The 21,959-nt window shown below is 39.8% G+C and overlaps 2 protein-coding genes across 2 annotated transcripts; both read right to left on the bottom strand.

Annotated features, from left to right (window-relative positions):
• Nucleotides 1-10,514: 10,514 nt before the first annotated feature.
• nkx2.1 (NK2 homeobox 1) lies at nt 10,515-13,015 on the bottom strand. The gene is made up of 2 exons (XM_027004852.3): nt 12,513-13,015; nt 10,515-11,854 (listed from the first exon to the last, which is right to left on the bottom strand). The coding sequence occupies exons 1-2, from the start codon at nt 12,877-12,879 to the stop codon at nt 11,184-11,186; spliced, it is 1,038 nt and encodes a 345-aa protein (XP_026860653.1). The 5' UTR covers nt 12,880-13,015; the 3' UTR covers nt 10,515-11,183.
• A 5,368-nt stretch (nt 13,016-18,383) lies between these two features.
• On the bottom strand, nt 18,384-20,305 carry nkx2.9 (NK2 transcription factor related, locus 9 (Drosophila)). Its single transcript, XM_027004871.3, has 2 exons — nt 19,434-20,305; nt 18,384-19,208 (listed from the first exon to the last, which is right to left on the bottom strand). The coding sequence occupies exons 1-2, from the start codon at nt 19,585-19,587 to the stop codon at nt 18,703-18,705; spliced, it is 660 nt and encodes a 219-aa protein (XP_026860672.2). The 5' UTR covers nt 19,588-20,305; the 3' UTR covers nt 18,384-18,702.
• Between the last annotated feature and the right edge of the window lie 1,654 nt (nt 20,306-21,959).

The following is a 21,959-nucleotide window of genomic DNA, read 5'->3' as shown; positions in this document are numbered from 1 at the left end:
AGCAAAGCTACCTGACCTTTAGAAGGAGGTTGATGAATTTGCCATTGATTCCATATCCACCGTGTCCAGTGTCAGCCTTATGGCGAGCTTGTCAGATTCTTGTCACCATCCCCAACCACTTCAGTATTTAGGCTATGTCTGTTTTTCCCCTAACTAACTCTGAAAAGGTTGCTCCCCTTTGCACTGACTGTCAAACAAATGTGTAAGCACATTGGGGATGGGAAGCTGCCTACAATGGTGTATTTTTTTGTATTCTGAGAGACTGTGGGAAAATCTCCCTTCGCTATTCATACATTTTTTTCTTCTTCTTTTCATATAATGAGGGGAGACTGATGAACTCAACAATGGAGGAAAAAAAGAACAATTACCATCAACCAAAAAGCTCTCAATTCTGAACTCGAAAATGTTCTCTGGACGGGTTAATCATTTCAGGAAGGGTTTGGAGACAAACCTTTCAGCTCCGGTCCTTTCAGGGGTGTAGTTAAATTCTTCCAGTGGGAAGAGAACTGTAACACTTGACATCTTTTAACATTTTACTGCCAGTGCATATTCCCACAGAGCAAGACAGAAAAAAAAAATCTATAATAGTTGATTTTAGTTGCCAAGATAAGCAGGCAAGCTGGGCTTCATCAATATCATTGTGTTATTTATCAATATATTTCTAAACCTTATAACCCATTAAATTAAGTTTAATGTTTTAATGAAGAATTTCAATCTCCTTTTCAAACAAATCGGTGTAAATGACATCCTCTCTCTCTTTCTTTCTGTAAATGTGAGAAGGCTTTTAGGCAGATGTTAAAAACGGCCTTTGCATCTCCTAGTACAGTAGCTGCCATAGCCAATAGGAACAAAACCTCTAGATGATGTAATAAAAGAAGAAGAAGAAGCAGCATTATTATTTTCACTCCCAAAATCCAAAATGTGGATACAACTTTGTCTGTTTTGGTAACATATCATATTCAGTTATTTATTTTTAAAATATAACACACACACGTGTGTGTGTGTGTGTGTTTGTGTGTGTGTATCAACTTCATATTGCCTGCAAAAGTATTGAACTAGAAATACAATTGTGACACATTTCAAGGATATTTGAAAAACACTTCTACTAGTTGGAGGGATTCAAGCATTTTGCATTATTGCTATTATATAAATACAAATGTATTCAAGCTTTAGATTTTCATATATCCCACATATATATATATATATCATGTTCCTCACAAAAATACTGACTACCTCTATATTTTTTAAAAGGCATAATTTTGCAGACTGTGAGACTCTAAACAACTGTAGACAGGCAGACGGTGGAAGAGGAAAGTGCAGGTTCTGTGTTAATAGGCGTCACTGTTCCTTCTCCTATAGTAAAGGAATGAGCTGTAACGCATTTAGAAACCTCTTAACTGCACTGTCTGCGCGATTGGAAAAAAATTATAATGATTTCTTCACTAATGAACGCCAAACTTGCCTTGTGAGAATTTAATTGAAAATCCATCTAATCCATGGTTTCTTTGGGGTGGTGGTGGGGGGTCTTATAGATTCTAAGCATTGCTAAGTTTTTCTCCCTCCTTGCTTCATACCCCCCCCCCCCCCCCCCGCCCCTACTCTTGGGTGACTGCACCTGTCACCTGGGGGCCCCTGTCTGCTCTCAGGATCAATTTACATAACCTCATTTAGCAGTTCACAAATCAGAGCCATTAAGAGCTGCTAACAGGAACCAAGGGTTCTAATTTAGCCTGCCTTTCACAGTGGGAAAATTGGGCAGCTCAGGCCTACAAATAAAGACTCAGGTCTTGGCTTTGATTGTTGATTGTGATGGTAAATGTACGGATGATTAGAGCAGATTTTCCCCTTTATTGATTTCCTGCCAAAACACAGCATGGTACAGTCCTGTACTGGGAAGCTAACTGGGTTTAGGAAGGTGACAAGGGCTTATGGGATGCAATGTGTTCATGAATCAAAAAATGTTTGCTCACCTCCATTTTGCTAAAGGACTGAAATCATACAATTTCTGATAGACAGGGAGTTTACTAACTTTAATGGTATAGATGAAGGTGGATATACATAAAAAGTGTCACACTTACTTCCTGAAGTCTATCTCTCTTTTTGCATAAAATAGCATGATCATCTATTATTCTTGCCACTGTTGTAAAACCACACTATTCTCTTCCATAGTTTAACTTCAAAAATTGCACCATTCAACATTATCTTGCTGTCTTAAGATACTGGGATGATGTAATGTTTAAAAAGCTTGAAAAAAAGATTGACAAAATTGACATGTGTAAGATATCAAAAGTGTATACAACCAAATTTATATTTGTTCTTCTGCAATTTAAAAAAAATCAAGTGTAAATATACCTGTATTGAGCCATCAGTCGAAATCCTTAAACTGTGTTCCAATTTGATCATATGCATAAAATTGATCTGTTTCTTTTCTGAGCTCTTTCCAGTTTGTCATTATCACACCATATAACGATTTTTACAGTGAACTGCATTACAATAATATGAATGATTTACTTTAACCTATTCGTCAAATTAATTTAAGTGTGTCATTACTTGGATGATGTCAAGTGCTCAGAATGACTCTCAGTCAGTTGTGAACTTGGCAAAGATCAGCTCACAATACAGTATAAAAGGGCTGATTCAAGTTCACACGTTCCCTGCCAAACTCGCTTGTGCGGAGGTGGTTCTTGCTGTATGGCCATACATTTCAGGCTCATTGGTTCAGTAATTAATCTACAAAACGTGCTATAGAGGTTCGATCAATTTATATATATATATATAGCGTACTGGAAATTATAATACAATTTGTTTTTGCTAGGCGTCGCGAATTATCTAACCATTAAATATTTACATCAGAGTTCCTTGACTGTTTTAAGCATAGCTACGATGAAAATCGGTAACTCGCATCTTTTAATATCCAGATGTATTAGTCGCCAGAATTAAACTGTCCGTCTCCGTCTTTTTAAAAACCAGGGGCACAAACAAACCGTTGTTGCTTTCGCTGTAGCGTACATGGTAAATTAGCTTTAATGAACATGTAATTGCCCGGGATAGACCCAACGGTCTCAAAGCAAACACGGTTTGAAATTGATTTGCATTTCCACCTTTATGTGAACGCTTCTCATTGTCCAAGCGCGCTATTGATCGGTTCCAGTGTATCGCCCTGCATGTGTTTCCCTTCATTAACAGATAACGGGTTACTGATGACTGCCATCCCTAGGTCTAATGCGGCCTAATGTCTACTTTGTTCTCGTGTCATGTCGGAGGGCAGCTGCAATAATGAGTAGGTGGGTGGGCTGTGTTTTGCCGATCAGTGCTTTAGGCGTTTTGTCTGCTGGTTACAAGGGGATCTGTGGAGGGGTTAGAATAGCAGGACCTTTAAAATCTGGATTATTTTACCTACAACGGCGGTGCTGCGGGATCTCACATCAACACGTGATATATACAAGAACCTGCTTTAAATTCACAGCAATATTTAATTAGTTTTTCAGGGCCAGTGCAAATCTGAATCTTAAGCGGACACTAGAGGATTTTAGTGTCTCGGTGCGTCTGTGGTACCACTTTCTCTGCCTTTCCGCTATACTGATGTGGCGCCATTGAGCAAGACCTGGAATACGACATTGTAGGCTCAAGGCAACGAGTAAAATATAATACAAATCAATAGATCCTTCGGGGTCAGGTGTTTCTGAGGTCTAACAACGTTTTACTGATTATTCTATAATTACTCTAGATCTGGAATGTGTTTTATAAAGAAAGAAACTAGCAAACAGATTACGTCCTCTGTAATCTAATGTAACCGATCATAGTATGATACAGTAAAACCCAGAATTCCATTAGGTTCAAAAACCAGAAATAAAATTATTTATTATGAATAACTGGCTATGTTTTGCTTTCTTAAGCCTTATTCATTATTCTTGAAATGTAAATGGCACAGAGATTACTCTTGCATTTTTTAATCAGTTTAAGATTTGGTCTCAAGGCTAACTTTTTGCACGTCTTTAGCGAAGGGGAGGGGGTGAGGGGTATCTATTAGACCAGTAAAATAGACCCATTTGATTTGCCGGCTGTTGTGAATATCCCGGAAACAGTACCACCAATCAGAGGGACTTTAATGATGTACGTTCACCCTGATTTCCTTTGCCACCGAATTGTGAATGGAGCATGGAAATGATAAATGATACGCCATACGTGCGATTGCCCGCGTAATACAATGGTCACACAACGGCGAGGCTCTGTGCTGCACAGAGGGAATTGCATGTTAGCTAATTGTTAATTTGGGCGACTTCGCACTGGCTAATTATGGCGGCACCGCCAAGCCATTTGCATGATGGACTTGCCACCTGCCTCGGCGCGCGACAGCCCGCTGCCCGGGCAAACTATATAATTACTGAACAGCAGTGGGGCAATTTTGACTGCCGTTGCTTTTGTGTGAGATGAATTCTTCCTAATGACATATTTTATTAGGGGGCAAATAGCATACCTCCTCTTGGTTCTACAGAAAAAGACATAAATCTCAACAGGTCTTAATATTAAGCCAGGCACAGACGGGGGAGGCAACATCTTTGCTATAGTTTTGCGTTCTTATGTTGCTTATTTATTATTCCCACCTGTTTATGTCGTAGCTCAAACGATGTCTTATTCAAATATATGTTTAAAGTGATTTTCTTTTTCTAAATCTGACGTCACTGGTGTATGAAATCGATTGCTAAGTGACCCGCGTGTGGGTCTTATTAGAGATCCAACTAAGAATTATGGGGCGGGCAAATCACAGTGAAGTCTCAATTTAAGGGAAAAACCAACTGGGGAAATTTCACTAGTAATGCCCTCATCTCATTCATTTTTCCATGATTTGTTCAGATTTATATTGACATTGATAATATGTAACCGTGTAATGTTTATTGCTTTGCTAAAATATTAACTGATAGATAGTGACTGGGTATACAGTTTGAAGACTACACTGACCGCTGATAGGAGGGAAGGTATCCTTGCTGCTAGTCTTTAATGCATTTAGCCAATTCAATAAGCCCCTTGTTAGTCCGAACAGAAGCGGTGTTGAGATCAATTATGTTGGATCTAGTCGTTTGAAATACATGTTGTTTTAATTGAGTCGTCTTGAAAAACGTGTAAGCAAACGAACAGTGTTTAAGCGACAAAAACTTGATAAAAAAAACAGTGGGTGAGGTGATTACACGCTATTTAGCGAGAGACCTGGTGTTAACAGGATTAGTGATGGTTCGGTGACCACCAAAGGACTCCCGCTGGTACAGTATAGGAACAGGAAAAAGTACCACTTGTCTGCTTAGAATTTCTCGCGCGATGATGCGTAGTTCTATCAAATTTTAGACTTCAATGAAGTAACGAACTGAGCATTTCCAGAAATCTCGCAAATGCCTTTTTTTAAACATTAAGATATAAAATGTCTCTTTCCCGTTTCCTTTTTTCTTTTTTCTTTCGTTCTTTTGTCTTTGTTTCTATCACTCTCTCTGGACTTGCAACCAATTCAAAATAATTAAGCAGTTGATTAAATGCGATGATGTTTCTTCTATGAACATTACTAATAGCAAATATCCAAAATATGGGTTTAAGCAATCTCAGAAACAATTTTAAAACTGAATGAATGTAAAAGTGCGCAAGGGCTGTGCAGATGCAAACTTCAAAAGGAACTGAAGTATGTGCCAAATAATCCTCGCAACTGATTTGATGCTTAATAACGTGTGTGGAAATCAGTTTATGAATCTCTTTCTCCACCCAACACGAAAGTAAATCATAAAAGTATAGACTGAGCGTCTGTGCAATTCATGGCCACTTCCAGTGCCGATCCATCCATTTAAAATGTGGGTTTAACAGTTGTAGTCATTAAAAGAATAATTTTCTCTAAAGAGAAACAAAACCAAAAGCAATAGCTGCAGAAAGGGGGAGGTATGAAAATGCGGGTTTTGTTCATCGGATGGAAAGGCTCCATTCAGATAGCGCTGAATGCGCTGCATTTCCCTGCTGCCACAATTACACTGAAAGGTCAAGTATTACAGCATCTTGTATTCCGCTTTGCATGCTAAGTATTTTCCTCGAAAATGACCTGCTTGTGTGTGCGGAGTACAATGGGCTCAAGAAGCAGATGCCGGACAATTAAAGATATTTTTGCCATTACTTGACAGTCAGATTTCCCAAAGGATGCGATTACAGTCAACGAGTAATTGTGCAATTGTGCAATTTTTGCTGTACATTTTGGAATGTAAGATGCAATACAATAAACAAATAAATAAACAAAAGTTGGAGAGGAGATGGAGAGGCGAACAACAACTCAATTTATTTACTCATTTTTAGTATCTATCTTTTACATACCCAACGGAAGAGGGTAGCAGCAGACAGTGATGTGTAGACATGGATGAATGGTGCGTTACTTGAATTTCGGATGCTTTACGAACTCTGTTAACCCAGTAGAGTCATAAGAAATTAGTTAAAAGTCATTGATGTACATTTCGCTTTGCTAGTAGGTTGATGCATTTAGATAACTTATTTGATTATAATTTGATATAGATCCAGCTATTGGAGCTTGGGAATTAAATAGATTTTAAGGCATTATAATTAAATGTATTTCATGGGTCCCTTAAGTTTTTCTATTGAAAGCTTACATTTTACGGGCGGATGTGTTTGATCATGGTTGTAGTTAAAATAGGTTATTGTTCAAAATATTGAACTGGACTAAGGACTTTCCAGTTACCTTTCCAATTTCCCGTCACTGGATTATTGTTAAATGTTACAGTCAAGTTCAAAGATCATTTGACGCGGCTTGGTTATTCAGTCTCAGATGGTTGCCTAAGTATATTAATATTTTTTACGCCTTTAACAAAAAATAGCAGGTAGCAACATTTTCAGCACCTCGGATAGCGCCAGAACGTGTGACTTCCACTTACATAAGGGCTACAAGTATAATCACATTTAGCAATCTGCTTCACTTGAATTTTCGACAGTTATGGGGCAAAACGAATACAAATTATTCACTGTAAGAGTAATCTATTTACATGGTTTTCAGGAAGATGATATAATGAAACATATAACAGATGGAAAGTATATACCTGTGATAAGTTAATCAAATAGATAATGGACTTTGAGTAATATGAAAATAAACGAACGTACGATAATACCTTCATCAGCCATAATCCACGATGTTCACTTTACACGTACCATCTACAATATCAACGCAAATAACCACACACAGTAGGGAACATGCACAAATTTACACTGTAGCTAAATCAGGTCTAGCGTGCTTACCACAGGTTCCTCAGAATACATTAAGATGTTAGTGCATTTTCCCTTTATGTCTTAGCAATAACAGTCAAGTAGGTGGTTTTATAGATTCATACAACATTGTAGTCTAATAGCAAAACTGATCAGGAATATATAAAGGTTTCCTTTCCGCTGCTAAACATTGTGGCGTTCTGAATGAGCAAAGCAGAAGACCAAACTCCGAGACACCCTAACTCTCATGTGATTGCATTGAGATTACGGTCTAATTGAAGGGGGCATCGGAGACCTTTGCTCATACAACCGTAAGGACTGACCGTAGTTGTACAACGTATGTGTTGAAAGACAGCGATGAGAGCACACACGCTTCCAACGAGTCATTTTCAATTGCTACAAGCGCCACACAAAGACCACACACCGAGCCTCAGACATGTAAATGTAATCTGTAGTCTTTCACAGCGGATTCAACAAAAAAAAAAAAGTCTCTAGGAAAACCTAATAGAATCTCTAGGCGAATCAAGATTACTGGGGGAAAATGGTTACATTTGCGCAGAAAATAAAGGCGAAACCCTGCGTTTCGAAGTGAATATGTTTTATGTGATACATTTGGTTAGCCACTAGGTTGAATCTAAGTGAGTGATTTAATTGAGTCAGTAACCCTGTCACTTTTCAGTCTGTTATTGCCGTAGCCTACAACAAACGTGCGAGAATCTCTCTTTTATATTCATAGTGCAAATTTAAAGAGGAGATTTTCACTAGTGCTTGAAGAGATTATTCATCACGTGCAATTATGTGAAAGCCTAAATGAAAATTCTGACAAAAAATACATATACTTTTCCTTTGTGTAGAAGCCGGATACCTGCACTGTCGTTAACTATTCGGACTGATTTCAGTGCACATTTAACCTGTGCAAATATAGAATTTTGAAGTGCACGGTAACTCGCAGTAACTCAGCCTATAGCAGAAAGATGCCTCAGATGATTTAGTATCAGCCCTAAATAAAACGAGCTCTTGGCTGTAGGGTTATGACGGGATCGTTTTGGGCATAAACGACAAAATATATTGTTGATTTAAATTGAACCGCTGATTTAACGACCCTTCATCCAAAATAAGTGCGCCATTACAATCAGTGACTCATTAAAACGCGCGCCACATCTCCCAAGTCGTGGCGCGAGGTCGCCGTGGCTAGCTGGGCCACTCCAGCAATCATAAATACATATCGAAACATTTAGAAACATAGCCGGAATTACACTTTGCTTCGTGTTTCGTCTTAGGGATTATAATAACATTTGCTTAGATATGTGTTGTTTCCACTATAGTTAGCCGATGTCGGATCCTTTTATCTTTGTCCTCAAACTGGAGAGCAGTCCGACAAAGTTTTAGGGTACCAGGCTTAGAATGTCGGTTTCGTCCTTATAAAACGACTGGAGGCATCAACCCCTCTAAATCCCATTCATATGCAACCGCAATAAGATGTCAGCAAACAAATCGCCAGGTGGAATAAACAGCTGCCAGCATTCTAAATGGGTGCATTGAACAGAATGGCAAAAAACGTCCAGTCGCCCATATAGCCCACATCACCGGGGTCGCACCTAGTACACATACGCGCTTATATTTACCAACCTCCATTCCAGCTTCCACCTAATATGCGGAGCTGTGAGCATTTCAGAAAATGGAATTAACATGTACTGCTGAGTTTTCAGGAAACGTAAAAAATGTAAAGTTTTTTATCAATATATCTCATACAATATATAATTTAAAACAACTACAGCAACTTTAAAACGAAATAGTTTTAACCTTACATGAAAAAAAAACCTTGTCGTAACATCAAACAACAATGAGGATTAACATGTTTAGTGACGATATAAGCTCAGAACTCTCTTTAAAAGTTTAACATATTTTGTCTAGGGTGGCTTTCAGGGAAAGGAACAAAGGAAGATGCAAACGGGTGTTAATCAAGGACATCACAAATTTAATATACTCATCGGGTGAACTTAGTTTTTCAGATGTATAGGTCAAACTGAACGAGCAGTGTCCTTAACAAAGAGACATTCGTTTGCAAGCCATGGAAAAGAACTCCGTGCAGATGTTCCTGTCAGTGGCACCTGTCTTGAGAAAATTGCTACCAGAATGTGCGTTAGAACTTTTTACAGTGCAACGTGTACAGGCGTAGGCTCCGTCCCCCAGGAACTCCTTGCTATGGTTGTGATTTTACATTCCCAGCAACCAATATATTAGTCCATTTTTAAAGATTTTATAATTCTGTAATTTTAAAATCTTCAAAAAAGGGAAAATTCCTTAAAACAGGCTCTATGTGAGGATAGATCGTTAAAACGTTTATGCTTCTGTTTTAGAAGTGCGCACTCTGCGGCTCGCTCACTCTCTATTAACTCGCTCAGATACCCACTCACTCACTCACTCACTCACTCACTCACACTCGCCCCCTCTGATGTTTATAAACTTTATCAATACGTAAACATTTGAGGCCCTGCGATTCTCACATCGCATTGATATTAGCTTCTCTGATAAGTATGTGTATATTGTCTTGCACGGTTATTTGGGAGAATTCAGTTGTTTGGCCAGGGATCTGATTGATAAGCTTGCCTTTAGGAGCGTTTGTTTGATGTACGTAACTTTAAAGGAGTGGAGACCTCACCTTTCTGACTCACGCTTAAACCTAAAAGGGACGCCGACCATACAAAAGCGTAGCTGTCGGTTTACCTTGCAAAAGATTAACGTTTTTAAATATCACTGAAGGTAACAAATGCAAAAATAGCGTGCGGTATTTTGGGGGCGTAAGTGAGTGGTAACAAGACAACTGCAATCGTATTTTCTAATGCAAAGTAGACTGTACGTGATTATTACCGATTTGCAGGCAATAGTGGGAAGCGACGAAGCACCTACATAGAGTAAACGTAGTCTACACTTCACACTTTTGTTCAATCTACGTTAACCTCACGACTACAAGACGAGCTGTAGCCGACCTACATTTCGAACTTTGTCCGGCTTTGCTGTTTTAGCGGAGCGGTCTTTGTTTTAGCGGAGCGCTCCTCCACAGACAAGCACATACAAAAAGCAAGATTTGCAAAATACTGCAACAGAAAAAAAAATTGTCTTGAGCGTGCTAAAAATTATATATGTTTCGACATAAATGTGTATTCCGGATTCAAAATGAGGTGATATGCTTTTGAGGAAAAGAAAAAGTCTTTTTTTAATCAACAGGCTTCAAACTGCATAACCTAGGCCTATTGGGTCTATTCTGGTTTCTTTTGGCGAATGCCAAATGCTTGCAAGCAATTCTAATAAAAGCGTGTTACATTTTCATAATTTATTAATATGATTGTATAACTGCGTTTAAGTCAAATATCTATAAGTTACAAGTAAATGAAACGTACAAATACCAGTGGAACTCAAATAACATGTAACCCTCAATATCAATAAAAATTTTATACAATATACATATCGCTAAAAACTATGTATTCAATCCAAACCTTTTACAGAAATGTACAAGCTACGGCTTACATTGCAATCTATAAGAATCAGGCATGTAGCAGTCAGACTGTGAGGCGGCGTCTTAAAGTGTCAAACGAAGCTTTTTTTAATCCGTCGGAACTGCAGTATATGTAATTTTATCGTCTCCACTTAAAAGTTACATAAATAATTCCATCTTCTTAGTGATCTTTGGACGCGCGTCCTCATGATAAAAGACTGGAAAGGATATCTCTCTCAGTCTGCAATGGTCGTCTTGCTCGCAGTCTTTTTGCCTCTCCCTCCAGTCTGGAGAGAAGACATTCAGGGGACAGACGGGGCAGAAGTAACGACAAGCCGATGTTCAAACAGTTACAGTGCATCTCAGTTATCTTTGTTGACTGGCTCAAAAAACATACGTCGAGATTGAACGGCCTACAGATGCTGTCTGTCCGCCTGTCGAGTTCTTACTGTCACCACGTCCTGCCGTAAAGCAGAGCAGAGCAGGGCAAGGCCGTCCCGTACTCGGTACCAGAAGAGTTCAGGTGTGATAGACCGGACACCTGCGTTTGAAGAGAAGGAGGACTCGCACCGTGCTGACCGAGATCTGGGGACTGGCCCGCACTGCCTACCTGTTGACTTTGATGCTGACCCATTGAACTGTTATTGGACATGATCATGGCGTTGCCTCCTTGAGGAAGGTGGCTTTGCACAGCGCTCGTGGGGGTATGGCCGCTGCCTTGACACGGCTTTCCGTCCTTCACTAAAACCGGTACGGCCACCCGCCGTGGCGACTGCTGTTGCTGCTGACAAGAGCCGCTTTCTTGTTGCATTTGCTGCTGGGACACTTTGTCTTTGGCCTGTCTTTTCATTTTGTAGCGATGATTCTGAAACCAAATTTTGACCTGGGTCGGAGTCAAGTGAATCATACTCGCCAGGTGTTCTCTTTCCGGCGCGGAGAGGTATTTCTGCTGCTTGAAGCGCCGTTCGAGTTCGTAGACCTGCGCTTGGGAGAACAGCACTCGCCTCTTTCTCCTCGGGGTGCTGCTCAGGGAGCCCATGCCTTTACCAACATCCGCTAAGGTACCGAGGCTGCTCATGCCCCCCATGTTCATTCCGGAAGAGGAACCCATGAAACGAGAAACTGAAAGGAGGGGATCTTTATTAGCTACCATCATTATCATACATTAATAACAATAACAGTAGTAGTATTGGCAATAATAATAATAATAATAATAATAATAATAATAATAATAATAATAATAATAATAATAATAATAATAGAATGTTGGCTAAAACTAGCGCTCGTATAACAAATTATGCTAGTAATTTATGTGGGACCTAATGCACAATTATGCAAAATTATACACGAGGGATGTTCGTGCGGCAGATTCTTTCCTTATATTCGACAAAAACAGGGTCAGTGGTTGAGAGCTCGTTAATGGTTTGAGTGGATTTTGTTTAGATCCTACACCTGGCTAATTTAACTCTGTGAAAAGAGCAGCATCCTGCACTCTCGCGTTACACGGTCGCCTTGTTTCCAAACACTGCATGCGCGTGCTTTTGTGTACTTGCTCTCTGTGTCTTTGATTGTTAATTTGAAAGCGCGAGCCACGCAGTAGGTATTCGCCCGGATGAGCATTAAAACCTTAGTAAGTCATAATGAAACACAAAGGAATCGCTTCCGCGTATATTGTGTTATCCTGTAACCAACTTAAATGCATTTAGCTAAGTTACGACTGGCCGCATCCTGCCATTGCATCCATAGCTCACGATGGGATGTATTTTCCAAGTGCACTTACTCGTAGAAAAGCGTGGGTCGGGATTTGCTCCGTACCAGCTGGTGGCTGTCGTAGCGCCCCGCATTCCGTCCTGATAAGCCGGCAGGTCGCTCATGTTGCCCAAATTTCCGTTGCAATAGCCTCCCATCGCCGTGTGTGGCAGCTGGGAAACTCCAGCAGCTGTCATGTGGTAGGCAGCGGGTACCGTTCCATTGTGGCCCATGTGGTGCTGCTGCATCGCCGCCTGCGTGACTTGCGGCTGTCTGTACGAGGCAAGAGGAGCCCCCAAGTTGTTACCCTCCATACTTACTTTTTTGTAGCTCTCCTCAAGAGGACTCAAGATATCGGATACAGAAAAAGGAGTCGTATGCTTAGGGCTCATCGACATTGTTCTATGTTGCAGAAGAAGAAATTAGAAGGCAAAGCAACCTGTCCTTCTTTTTTTGGCCAGCTCCTCTGTTCCTGTTGCTTCAGCGTCGATGCAGCGAGTTGGACACGTAAGAGGGTGCCTGAAGTCCGCCTTAATTGGCTTGAGTGGGAGCTCGAAACTGACTTTCGTTTGTTTTAGCTGGGTGCCAGGTTTAAGGCTACCATCAGAGGCGGGGCGTCAGCAGCTAGGGCAACAATACAAAGCAACGCTATCATCCGTACACCAACGCATAATTCCTATTACGTGGTCGTGAGCTACCCCTTGCCATCCCCCGACCTTGAAAACACTCGCGCATATAACCACATCTGTCCGCAATGTTGTATTTATTTAACGTGCAATATATAATCTCTACATTTCTTACGGAAGAGTGCAGCAACAAAGAAATGGATGAAATGTTGATAGTTGGAGTGATGTTTATGAGGGCCCCTTAATGAGAGCGCATACGCGGACCAGAATCTTCGAGAAGCACTCAATTCCTGAAAAAGCTTGAGTTGAACTCCTGACTTTTAATGGCCACAAGAGGCTTCTGGTGATTGCAGGCGTGTTTACATTATGACCCATCGTACTCAGACTCGCAAAAGTGCCCTTGCAACGAGGAAGGAACGCTGACTGATAAATAAATAAATACATATGCGCGTGTTAAGAGGTTGCGTGAATGATTAACTCCTTTTCTGTTTGATATTATTGGACGTGAGCAGCGTGTCGTTCAAATCCCCATCCACTCGGCTCAGACACGCAGTCCTAAAGAATTGTGTTCGCGAGGAGGAGAGCTCTCAGGTAAAGTTAACGGCGCTCAAGTAGCTTGTAGCCCTTCAGTTACTCAGCTAGACAGAACTCGACTAGGCTGTTCTCTCTCTTTTTTTTTTTTTTTTTGGTCTTCATAGTTTAGGCCTACGATATAAAGTAGTTCGCAATTATAATTTTTAAAAAATGCAAAAGAGGAATAAACGCTTTTTTGATTAATAAATTAGCTGTTGCTTATAATGGAAAATGGCATAACCTCATTTTTAGGATTGCTTATGTGACTTAATATCCTAATCTTAAATATAATAATACTGTTATAATAATAATTGTGCTCCTACATTAACAGCAACAAGGATAATACAAAAGGCTATATTCTTCTTTTTGCTATTATTATTATTAATAATAAAAATTATAATAACACCAATAATAATAAAATAAATAAATAAGTAAATGATTGTGTACAATAGTATTGCTATAAAGCATTATTGATTAATATTGTTGTAAATGAACAATTTGCTGTAGCGTTTTTGTGTCTGTGCCTTAGCTCATACATTTTTCTTATTGTTATTAGTAGGCTATGAATTATTTCCAATAGTTATTTTAGATCTGTTATTTCTTATAAGTATAAGAGAACATAATAATTGATTCTTTACTTGTTTGTTTTATATGAGAATATTAGTAGTATTTTTTGGCCTAGTCTCAGACTTTTGGAAAGACGGTCAAGTTTGATTTTGTAAAATATCTTATACGTATAAATTTTTAACTGCAGGAAATAGTCTGTTCGATTTTTTCATTTACATTTGAACGGGAACTCATATTTATGGACGCATTAGAATGTCATATACCAGTTTCTTCACAGCAACGATTACGACGAGCAGAAAAGAAATTCTGACATGAACATTTTATCCTGCCATCCAGATTAGACTTGCGGTGAAACAACTTTTATAGACTGCCATAAAAGAATCAGTAATACTTATGCACCCAGGCTTAGATTTTATCAGCGGTGAAAAAACTCTCTTATCAAAAACTAAAATTATGCGCTTGAAGGGGGAGGAAAGCTATCTTCCTCTTTAGGCGTTTTTTAAAAGAATATAGAGCAGTGCTTTTGTGAGGTGCGGCTGTGATATTTCCAAACATCACTGAAACGTAGGATGTCGCTAACAGCATCATACAGGATTATTTAAAAATGTTTTAAATGAGGTAGGCTTCAAACATTCTAGTGCAAGACATGCTGGACATGACACTCGTTTGTTAGTAATAATTATGATCCTATGTCCCAACCGCTCTTATTTCTACATATGCAGGTTATGTTAAAAATAACGATTATAATGTTAAGTTAAAACAAGAGATGATATTTCCTAGCACATCCACAATGATAATATATGGTGAAATACTGATCTAATATAGAAATCCACAGGTTATCTATCTTACTTCAGTAATATTTCACTAGATTTCGATCAACACCCTGATCGAAGCCTCGATCAATAGAAATGTTACTGTATATTCTAGGAAGGACTGTCTCTAATGTCAGAGGTTTCAAGACCATGGACACCCCGCTGAGAAGTAGCTCTTGAGCGATATTCCAAACAATACCAGTTTAAATTAAACGACGGTTACAGAGGGCATGTGAAAAATATACAGAAATGAAGATAGCTTTAGTCCCAGACACTCCCTCTCTCATCCAACACCCCCTCCTCACCACCGCAGCGCGCTTTAACTCAAGGGTAGACAGCGTCCTCTCGTGGCCGTATTTTGAATAAATAAATCAGTAACGAAAGAAATATAAAGTATTTTTATGAAATTGTTTTCAGGAAAATAAAACTCCAACACAATTCTTTTTCTTCTTCTTTTTTTTTTTTAAACCCAGTTCGCCCACATATTTATTTGCAGGGATTTTAGCGCCTATGTCCTCTAGCTGGCACAGTTTTCAGTTAATTTTCGGATCGGTCCAAAAGCAGGTGAACGCACCTTGTGAACGCACCTTGTGAACCTCGCGGTGATAATTAAGTGTACTTCGCACATGCAATTATGACAATTAGAATCATGACGTGCTTCCTTCGACGTCTTCGGCCTCCTTAATCCAGTTTTCAATAGGCTCTCTTAATTATCTGAATCAGGCCCGCTCCTCTGTGCTGGAGCACGGCTATCATGGTCAATTAACGATAATTAGGCAGAATGCTTTCACTTGTTCGTCGTAACAAATCAGCGAATATTTCAAACGCGTGCGCGCACTTTCGCGTGCTTTGATAAATCCTAAACTCCTGCTTCACTGTAGCTGAATTCACAGACTACAGTATAGTAAATGGTATCCTTCACTTTTAATCTCGTCGAGATGGTAAATTGCTGTGCGTGACCACTCAGTGATTTCTACATTATTTCTACTTTGTCGATATGTCCTTTTATACCAATCTTAGAAAACGTTCGATGGGAATACCGCTAAATTAGAAGATAGTGTCTTTTTAAAATATATTAATGGACTAAATTGTTCTAATAGTGCTGATTGGACACGAATTCTAGTTCAGAGATCTGTGTCCAGGAGCTGGCCGGTATACATGATCGAGTACAATGCATGCCTGACACCTAGTGGGCAATATCACGCAGAAGTCCACGAGGTCTGTAGAATTTTTAAGCATTAATAACAGAGATCCACCCGCAGGAAGCTGACCTCAAGGTGGTGCCAGTGGCGCAGCCAGTAGAATGGCGGTCAGATCCATAGCATATTGTGCAAGTTGCTTTCCTTTCAGTTATAACACATTGCCTACCATTATCTTGTTAAAAGATTACTGCAAGACAGTTTAAGGATTCTTGAGGTACTTGCCCTACCCCAGGCACACTTGTTAGTTTAACCAAGAAATATACTTTAAACATATACTTTAGGTCACTTAGTGATGTCATGTGACGCACAGATCTCAAATGCACGGCATAAGATGCATTATAATACTGTGTCTTATACAGAAACAAGCAATGCCCTCATGCATTTACGTGATGCCAGAATGGGTCGGTCTACTGGAAACTCGGGTGTAGCCTGCTGCTCTTGAGAAGACAGTTGTGATAATCAATGAAATAAACGTTGTTCACAGTTAGCCTGTAATTATTTGGGATATATTATAGGGTTTGGACCAATGGAACTATACCATTTCAGAATAAATAAACGCACAAAACCTCAGAGTTTATGAAGAATGGCAAAATGGAATTTCAAATAAATGCTGGACATTTCAAGGGTGCGCGATGGAGACAAACGTGGCACCTGTCTGTCTTCAGATGGAACACGGGGCACAGTCGAATTCCAAAACAAGTTATTAGTAACGACTGGGTAGTCTGACTCCTTTCATAACAACACGGGTTAGGTTGAAAGAGAAAACTGTTGTTCTCCCCGTTAAGGACTAATCTTAGGCCTAGTTTACGAGGCACTAAGCACTACTATGATCTCATCCTATAGTTCTTTATGTTCTTTTTGCTTCCCTATCCAAGGTTAAGGTCCGATGTTCAGTTGTTATTTCGGAATCGACCTACACGGCAAAATTTCCATCGTCTAATTAAAATGCTAGGAGATGGTGTAACACTGTGTTCTTTTAAGTCCAAGCCGGACTCAAACAAACATTTAGGCTACAAAAGTATTTCTACCAGCCTTTCCGTGGATTTGTAATCCCATTCGGCGTCTATATTTTGCTAGTTTGTTTTGTCTGTCTTGGTCACTCCCAAAGCCAACCAAGTTTTAAGACACCATTGTGTTGTTAAACCCCATAAATTTGTCACTAGGGACTGAATAAACATCACGAGACCTTAAACACTAAGGATTTTGTCTAGGTCCCTTTGGAACGCGCACAATACTCCTTTCATATGGAGACACGGGGGAAAAAAAGTAGTTAAAGGAAGACGCTGCAAGAACAGCGTTCTAGTCAGCGCGCGCCATATGTGGCGCAAGGTGGCCGGAGCGAGGATAAAAGGCCCAGGTGACCGCTAAATACAGTATTCATCTGGGAGCGCTCGAGGACCGTGGACGCGTGTGAAAAGGCACTTTGGTGATGCATCACTGACGCGTCCCCTTTTCGGGTCACGGTCAAAACTCGGAGTGAGAGACATAGGCGCTGGCGCAATGTACCACATCACTGTCGGAAACCTTTGACACGTATAAAACGGCGCCTGCTTACACGTACTGGGGATGAAATAAAACACAGCACACTAAACTGCTTCAAGCCAGTACATTCCAAAATATCCCTCGTGTTCACTCTATGCTGTGAGGTCCGTAACCCTTAAGTCCTTAAGTCCGTTATTTACTCTTCTCTTTTGGATGTACGTGAATGTCTTAACATTTGAAAAGGCTCTCACGTCTTGCTGTGCGCTAACAGTTATGCTCATAAGTACTGTGTGAAATCTATTATATAAATATCTTGAATAACAATGACACGGATTAGCAAAAATGTATAGGCTACGGCGGAAAACATGTTTTATTATATGGTTTTATAGGCCTATAGCTAAATTTCTCCAATTTGGTGCCATTTTCTGATAAGTATAAAAATATTTTCAATTTCAGTTCAGTCTTTAGTATATAATAGCTAAATAACTGCACATAACGGCGACAAATAAAAGAGCAAAAGTTTATTATTTTTGTACAAAAAAAAAAAACCTAAATAAAGGGACATCAACTTTTAGAATTTCTAACTACACATTGATGTCATTTGTCTCGGGTAAAAAGCCCCGTTGTTTTCTTTATGCAACATTCCATTTTGTCTATAAAACATAAATCTCTTTTTCTTGACTAATATATAAACATTTGAATTAAAACAAAGCAATGGTTCAAGAGTTAGTCACATCCCCAAATCTGTAACGCTGTATCAGTGCCACAACCACCGCAATCAGTTCAACAAACACATCAGATCAGAAAACACAACTATATGTAAATATAAAATATGTGCAAATTGCATTTACTTAGTTACTGTATACAATATATATGCAATATAGTCCACAGCATGCTTTGTAAAGCATTTGTTGCCTCTTCGATCCGTGCGTAATCTTGCAAGTTCGTATCGCAGGTCCTCACCAAATAAAGTTGTGTCTTGGGGCGGCTGCGTTCGTAAAGTGCTGGTAGTGGTTGAGAAGCGCGAAAGAGGGTAAGCGTTGAAAAGACTGGCACGCTTGGATCGCATGAGCTGGTGGGACCGTGCAGACAGCCTTCTCGACATCGGCGGTAAAGGTCTGATATGCTTTGTCATCCCGGACTAGGATCGGCACCATGATCCTGCGCATCACCGAAGGTTGACCGAGGTCGTGGACACACTCGAGCCGCGCCCTTTTCATCTTGTACCTGTGATTCTGGAACCAGATTTTCACCTGCGTGGGCGTTAGGCTGAGAACGCGCGCGAGCTGCTCACGTTCTGGAGCTGACAGGTAGCGCTGCTGACGGAAGCGCCTCTCGAGTTCGTACGTCTGGGCCTTGGAAAACAGCACGCGGCGTTTCTTCTTCTTGCCTTGGTCATCTTCCATGGGCGCCTCGTTTGACTTGGTGGAGTCAGGCGACGTCTCCGGATTGCTCTCATCCGAAGCTAAAATATAAAACGGTTGTCATGTATGTTTTTTTTTTCTTCCTGAAAATGACTCCAGATTATCAATATATCTTACTCGGTGTCAAACTGGATGTAGAACTAGTTTTCATTGATATTATCAACTATCATAATTGTGCATACTAAACTACAAGATAAAACAAATCATTTTTTTCGTTACTCTATACACAGCTTCCGTAAGTAGGCCAGTGATGTTTGATAACTTACACATGCAGTGACCTCTGTAGCTGTCGATCCAGGAGAAGAATGGAGAGCCAGAGAGTGAGCGAACCGGAGAAAGATGCGCCGCGCGCTCGGTGTCATTCTCCGGTAAATCCAGAATACTTCTCACGGTGAAGCTGAACTTGGAAGGAAAAGCCATTATGTTGAATTAGATCCAGTTCCACTGCCGGTCCTTAGTCTGGAATAACCTATCCAAGGACGATCTGAGGAATGACGATTCGTCTGATTCCGGAACACGAGCCTAAGTGACTGTGTGTACACTGGTGTGGTGGTGTTTATATAAACAGCACTTAGCACAGCTAAACAGTGACGGCCTTTGAGGCCTCTTCCCTGTGAGTATTAAGTACCTGAATGCCTCGAGTGCTTAGGTCCCAGTGACGGTAGGTGTGAACTCAACGAAGAATAGCCCGTTATTTCCACAATGACTGAAGAAACACTCTTCATCATTACTGATTCGTCCGAATTCGTGGAAGTGGGAAACAGATAATGGTAATTGTTGAGGCTGAATCACGTCTTGGGTGGCAAGTGACAACAAGAGACCCCCCTCCTCGCCCGCCCAAATAACATATCGGATATTTGCATACAAAGTGATCAATTAGTGTTTACAATGTTTTCTTTTTCGTCTTCGTTTATTGGTATATTGCCACGCATTGAGAATGATAAGTGTACATCTTACTGTGAATGAGTGTGAATGACTTTCGGATTCTGAAATTGATTTCTGAATTCTTAAATTTAGACTCAACTAAGGCATTGCGATGAAGCGATTTTAAGGATTTCTTTGAAGATGCACACAAAGTAAAATTCGATTTAATAATCTTAGTAATTTGATAACAGTTTTTTTTCACAGTTTTGCTTAAATCCTTGTCATCTGTCAAAATTCACTGTACAAATAGATTTTAATATTTAAAGACGATATAACATACTTAAACTCTAATATATCTTTAAACAAAAAAAATCATTTTATTTCTAAAACATCTATTATTCTTATATTTGTCATCGCGACACGGTTCAAATCTGTATGCATCGATTTCCAGTTTAATTTAAATGAAACTGAAAAGTGCAATATGATTCGCGAGACTTCTGTTTGGAAAGAGGCTGAGCAAAAGGAGCTGAGTAAATAGCGCAGTTTGCTTTATTTCTGGATTGAGTTGAGGGTGCTCAAAGCCTAAAGCGGGGGGCCGATGATGTCTCGCGTCCCGCACTTCACCAGCAACATGCACGGGGCAGGTTGTAGGGTTTCCCGTGCGATGCCTCATACAGCATCTCCTAAGAGTGCGCCTGGCTGACGGCGTGTACTCTCTCAGTCAGAGTGGGTATCCCTTCTCTTCTAGTCGTCCTGGGTGGTCGTACGAGAAAAGGAACACAAATACATGCCAACCAGCGACCAGGAACAAAAGAAGGAAATGTAGCCCCGCGTCCGAGTCCCGTTGGAAGCATTTGTTCCAGTCAAGATTTTGCATTTGTTCAGTCTTGAAATAATGCTTGATTGACGCCCCGGCACAATGTCCTTTAACTTTCTGGGATAAATCCGTGGTTGTTTCTTGTTGTCATGGTTTTGAATAGAGCTGAATGGGATCGGGGTCCCTATCTACTGCTCCGTGTCTACTCGCGCCCAACTCTATACCGAATTATTAGTTATGTGTTTAGAACTGCCATCAAAAGGCTCAACGTGTTCTCTGACACGTCAAATTCACAACCCTACAGAAGGTAAGAAGGTAAAATAAGAGACATTTTTTAAAAATCATGCCCTCATTATAAGCGTCACTTCATTTAAAAGGTTTTACGTTTTAGATAACAAAACGTGAAATCTAATGAAATTACAACAAACGGAAAAATGAAACACGAGAATTGCCTTTTAGTTTTCCGTAATACTTACATCTGATACACAGTAGTCCACCTAATAGAGTTCATATTGTAAATATATTTTACCTCATTTAATTGTGGTTTACAGAGGCCTTGTTTTGTAACACGTACCAAAATAGTTTTTCAAGATCTCTGCAAAAGTGCAAACTCTTAGGGACAAAATAAATGCTTCTAACAATCTCTCATATCTCCTTAATCTATTACACACTCACAGATATAATGAGTCTAGACTTCACAGAGAGCGTACACTCTCAAATTCCCAAGAGCTCTTCAGCAACAAATATTTGCCTTAGTTATTAGCGTATTCAGAGTCAAATAAGGCCGAAAACTACAAGACCGATTAAGCAGAATATCATGAAAAGACACCTTCAAGAGATTTAATCCGACAAAAATGTATTATCCTGAATTAAACTGTAGTGCAATAAACAACGAACAGCCAGAATTAATAAACATACTCAGAATTACAGATATTCGTCATGGCTCAGAACAAATATTTTTTAAACTTCTTTCAACTTAAGCCAACAGTAACCGTATTCTCGACATTAAATTAATAGATTTTCTAGTACAAATATCTCCATCCATTCCAGAACATTTAATCTGAATGCAATTTCAGGGCGCTTTCGTCATACATGTTACCCTTCACCTATC

Source organism: Electrophorus electricus, chromosome 10, assembly GCF_041902795.1.
Source record: "Electrophorus electricus isolate QZ-2024a chromosome 10, ASM4190279v1, whole genome shotgun sequence".
NCBI classification, from domain to species: domain Eukaryota; kingdom Metazoa; phylum Chordata; class Actinopteri; order Gymnotiformes; family Gymnotidae; genus Electrophorus; species Electrophorus electricus.
The sequence above is the reverse complement of the archived record's forward strand: the minus strand, read 5'-3'. Positions and strand labels throughout refer to the sequence as shown.

Coding starts and splice junctions, on each gene's coding strand:
- nkx2.1 (XM_027004852.3), bottom strand. CDS start 12,879: ATGTCGATGAGCCCTAAGCATACGACTCCTTTTTCTGTATCCGATATC. Junction 11,855..12,512: donor CGACCCACGCTTTTCTACGA/GTAAGTGCACTT, acceptor CCCTCCTTTCAG/TTTCTCGTTTCATGGGTTCC.
- nkx2.9 (XM_027004871.3), bottom strand. CDS start 19,587: ATGGCTTTTCCTTCCAAGTTCAGCTTCACCGTGAGAAGTATTCTGGAT. Junction 19,209..19,433: donor CTACAGAGGTCACTGCATGT/GTAAGTTATCAA, acceptor TTTATATTTTAG/CTTCGGATGAGAGCAATCCG.